Genomic DNA, 4488 nt, shown 5'->3' on the forward strand with positions numbered 1-4488 from the left:
GATGGACAGGGAGGCCTGGCATGCTGCAGTCCACGGGGTTGCAAGGAGTTGGACACGACTGAGAGACTGAACTGAACTGGGCTGAGAGTGAAGGGGCTCAAGGTGGGGAGGAGGGCGGGGCTGGCGGAGCGCAGAGCCCATGTGCTGTGAATGAGCAGATGACTAAGCTTGGCGTTGTCCACAGAGATTTAAAGGCGGGACCGTTTCCTGTCTAGGAAGATGACCCGATGGCAGACGGGGAGGAGGAGTAGTGGGCAACCCTTCCCCCTCCCCAGAGGGAAGGTGCGGGACGAGGCGGGGTCAGCACTGGGCCCCAGCTGACAGGATGCCAAGGAGCCCCCACCTAGAGGCAGCCCTGTGGGGGGACGGTGAGGTCAGGTTTGACTCCCAGCATCCCGTGCGCCTGTTCTCATCTAGGGGACCGTCCGGCAGGTGGCTAGAAATGGAGACTCAGAGCTTAGAGAGAGGTCTGGGTTCTACTCGGGGGCAAGAGTGAGCCTCAGGCTGGGGAAGTGGGTGCTGCTGGGGGCTCCTGGGCTGCCTGAGGGCCAGGCAGGGATGATGTCCCCAGACCTGCTGGCGCTGTCCTCGGAGCACGTGCAGCTGGCAGAGAGGTCCTGGAGGGCCTGCTCTGGCCTCCTTTTACTGCCTTCTGCTCTCGGTGGTTGGCCACATCCTCCCCACTGGAGAAGGAACACCTGCATGGCCCCTCGGTTCCAGCAAGGCCAGGGGGAGGTGAGGGGAAGCCCGGTGGGCCTGGGGGTAGTCCGAAGGAATTTGTGGGCCAGGCCAGAGATGGGTGAGTGGATGACGAGGTTGCAGGAGGAAGCCGGGCACCCCCACCCCCGTGTGCCCGCAGGCACCGGGCTGAGATGTGGTGGTGAGGGTGCTGTGTGGGCAGGTACAGGCAGGTCTGTGCCGGGGCCTCCCCCATCAGGCTGGCACTCACAGCAAGAATCCTCAGTGTCTGGTTGACTCGCAGGCCCAGGCCCAGGCTCAGGGCTCCCGCCGCAGAGATGCGGTTGTTGCTGCAACAGAAAGGCGTGTGCCTTGCGCTGCCTTGCAGGCAGCTGTGCAGAGCCACATTGCCCCAGGGCCGCGGCTGGAGCTGCTGGTGCAACCCCCAGGTCCAGCCTCCAAGCACTCCCCGGGGGGCCCCGGGCAAGTCAGTGTGTAGACACTTCAATGGAGTCTCCAGTGTTCAGGGTCCAGCAGACATGCCTAGAGAGTTGTTCCCTGCCAACTCCACTCCCCAGTGGAGACCGGCTGCTGCTCCCGGGCCCTCAGCGCTCAGCAAGTGCTCCCTCACGTCCTGCACCCTGGCTCTGTCCCCACGACAGCCACCCAGCCCCCTCCCCACCTCCTGCTCCAGGGCCCCTCACTGCTCTTGGCTACTTTGTCTCCAGGCCAGCCCCACTTCCCTCTATCTTCTCAGACCCCAGCTTCCCCCACCGGGAGGGGAAAATGGGTAGGATGGAGCAGATGCCTGTGCCAATGGCGGACAGCCCATGACCTGTCTGACCCCCACCTCCTCCCTTCCCTCTGGTGTTCCCAGGAAGCCTGAGACCCTGCCTGGGCTTGGAGGAGCAGCCCAGCCATGGCAGGCCCCCAGCAGCCACGTGCTGGACAGAGCACAAACCCCTCCTGAAAGGGAGGAGCACGCACGTGGAGCGCCACGCCCGCACCAGCTCTGCTGAAGAGGTTTACATGCTACACCTCCCACCCCCCAGCCACGCGGTAGGAATTACGAGTCCCCAGGTACAAAGGATGGGCTTCCCTAGTGGCTCAGAGGGTAAAGGATCTGCCTGCAATGCAGGAGACCCAGGTTCAGTCCCTGGGTTGGGAAGATCCCCTGGAGGAGGGCATGGCAACCCACTCCAGTATTCTGGCCTGGAGAATCCCATGGACAGAGGAGCCTGGCAGACTACAGTCCATAGGGTCACAAAGCATCGGACACGATTGAGGGACTAACACTTTCACGTAGCAAGGATGAACTTGAGTGAGGGGGACAGAGCGGCATGCCCTAGGACTGTGACAGGTTCCAGCCCTGAGGGTGAACAGCAGCAGGAGGAGCCCCAGTCCCTAGGTGGTGGGGGGCCTGGGGGCGGGGACGGGGGCCCCCTGCTCTCACCTCATGTAGAGCTCCTCCAGCACGTTGTTGGTCTTGAGCGCCTCCCCCACCGCGGAGGCTCCAGAATCCCCACAGCCATTGTACGAGATGTCCAGGACCCTCAGGAAGATGTTTGCCTGGGACACAAAGAAGCGACCCCACGGGACCACACGTGCGATGGAGGAAGCCAGGCTCCAGGACAGCTGAGGACAGGAGCCCCAGCCTCCGAGCCCAGGACAGCGGAGGAGCAGAGTGTGGACCGGGAGTAGAAGACCACAGAGGTTGCAGGGGAGAGCCCTGGGCTTGGGCAGTGGTGACCAGTAGAGGGTGGGCACCGATGTGAGTGAGCCTCAGAGTGAGCGGTCTGCCCTGGGGCCACAGGCCCCAGAGACGCTGTGACGGGGACCCCTCCCGGGCAGGGACCCCAAGGCACAGAGCATCCCAGGGCCCAAGGAGGATGCCAGTGAAGGACTGTTGGATGAAATGTGCCCGGAGGACTGTGATGGGGAGAAGTGGGGAGCCCGTGGGTGCCCAGCTTGTGGGGCGGGACCCCAGTCAGCCTTGTCGGAGGGCAAGGCCGCGCTGCCATTCCCCGAGGAGGATCATGCAGAGGCAGCTGCCCCCAGGGGCATCACGGGGCCCTGTGCCCCCCATTCCCCAGGTGTTGGGACCAGGGAACAGGCAGAGCATGTGAGAGGGTGTGCAGGGGTCCTGGGGCCCAGGGCTGTCATCTCAGGCAAGCATCTGCCCAGCGGTGAGTGTGCATCACTGGACCAACGGTGTCCCCCAACCCGAGTGTCCGTGACGTCTCTGGAGGCGTGCGTCTCCAGCTGTGGACGCCTCACTCAGCGACCTGAGAGTCGGTGCAGGGAGACCAAACTGTCGTCGTTAAATAGAGCCATGGAAACTGAAGTCACCTGGAGAAACATCCTCTAAGCGCTGCTAGACAGATCCAAGCCTCCTTTCTTCCTTTTCTTTTTTTATTTTTATTTTTTTTTGACTGTACCATGAGGCATGTAGGATCTGGTTCCCCAACCAGGAATTGAGCCTGTGCCCCCTGAAGTGAGAGCACATAGTCTTAGCTACTGGACTGCCAGGGAAGTCCCTAAGGCTCATTTCTGAAGAGCTGCAAGAGATGGGGGCTGGTGGCTGGGAGACCCAGCCCCGAAGGAGGCCAGAGGGGCTTGCTGGGCGGGGCCTCGTACCTCCAGTCCTCTGGCGATGGCTATGGCTCCCAGGCCTCGCACGTGATTCCAGCTCACGTTGAGCTCCATGAGTCCTGTGTTTTCTGCCAGGGCTGGTCCAAGCGTCTCCCCTTCAGAAACACCACAACAGACTTTCTTATTCACTCTGATCATTCCTTCAAGAACTGATAGTGATACCCGCTGTGGTCCAGGGCCTCTGCTGTGCACGCGTGTCAGGGCATCGAGCCCCACATGGGCCTGCCCTGCCCTCAAGGCATTCAGATTTAATAGAGAAGCTATAAACACACATCTGTGGGATGTGAGCTATCCAACCACAAACAGGGAGGCTTGGGGACAGACTGGGGGCTAACCCTGCCTTGGGGGGGGGGTCAGAAAAGCGGAGAGAGCCTTGAAGATGAAGGGACACCCTATGCACCCATGGAGAGCGAATGTGGGGGGAGAAGGGGGGACAGGGAGCCCAGGGCTCATGGAAACACACACAGGCCTGGCGCTGGGCCCCCAGGTGAGGCTGTGAGGGGACGTAGGAGAGATGGGCACTAGAGAGATGCTTTAAGGAGAGACAAGGTTATGGTGGGTGGGGGCGGGAACCAGAGGTCAGGGGGCCCATTGGGTGGCTTGTGCCACCGTCTACGCAGGAGGTGACAAGGTCAGCGCGGCTGTGGTAGAGAGCAGGCAGCGGGGTAGAAGAGCAGAGGACCTCCCTGGTGTGGACCAGGGCTCCCAAGGCAGGGGGCCCGGGTCGGATCCTGGGTCAGGGAGCTAGGTCACACGTGCCACAGCTGGGACCTAGTGCAGCAAAGAAAGAAGCAGTGAAGTGGAAGTCACTCAGTCGTGTCCGACTCTCTGCAGCCCCATGGACTGCAGCCCACCAGGCTCCTCTGCCCATGGGATTCTCCAGGCAAGAAAACGAGTGGGTTGCCATGCCCTTCTCCAAATAAATAAGTGAATATTAAAAAGAGAGGGAAAAAAGGAAAGGAAAGAGCAGGGCTGGGTGGGTAAGAAACCCGAGAGCTATTTCACATGTAAGATGGGCAGAAGCCCTGCCCACCCTCTCTGCCAAGTCTGGGCTCAGCGGGTCTGACCTGCTCCTGGTTCTCAGTTCCGGCTGCCCCTGCTCCCCCACCCCACCCCCATGTGCAACTGCTGACGCCCTTCTTTACCTGGGGAACAGTG

At 61.5% G+C, this 4488-nt stretch overlaps 1 protein-coding gene across 2 annotated transcripts in view; it reads right to left on the reverse strand.

Moving 5' to 3' along the window:
- LOC104984818 (leucine-rich repeat-containing protein 74B-like) overlaps window positions 1-4488 on the reverse strand; it is a 12798-nt gene that overhangs the window by 3416 nt on the left and 4894 nt on the right. The window contains exons 5-7 of one of the 2 annotated variants that reach the window (XM_010834757.1): window positions 3316-3425; window positions 2132-2247; window positions 950-1028 (exon numbers count right to left, since the gene is read on the reverse strand). In XM_010834757.1, coding sequence (XP_010833059.1) covers window positions 950-1028; window positions 2132-2247; window positions 3316-3425 — 305 coding nt within the window. Of the gene's footprint in view, window positions 1-279; window positions 1029-2131; window positions 2248-3315; window positions 3426-4488 lie in introns of those variants that run through there. The other variant, XM_010834751.1, reaches the window with a different exon arrangement.

This window comes from Bison bison, unplaced genomic scaffold (genome assembly GCF_000754665.1).
Source record: "Bison bison bison isolate TAMUID 2011002044 unplaced genomic scaffold, Bison_UMD1.0 scf7180017845453, whole genome shotgun sequence".
In the NCBI taxonomy this organism is placed as follows: domain Eukaryota; kingdom Metazoa; phylum Chordata; class Mammalia; order Artiodactyla; family Bovidae; genus Bison; species Bison bison.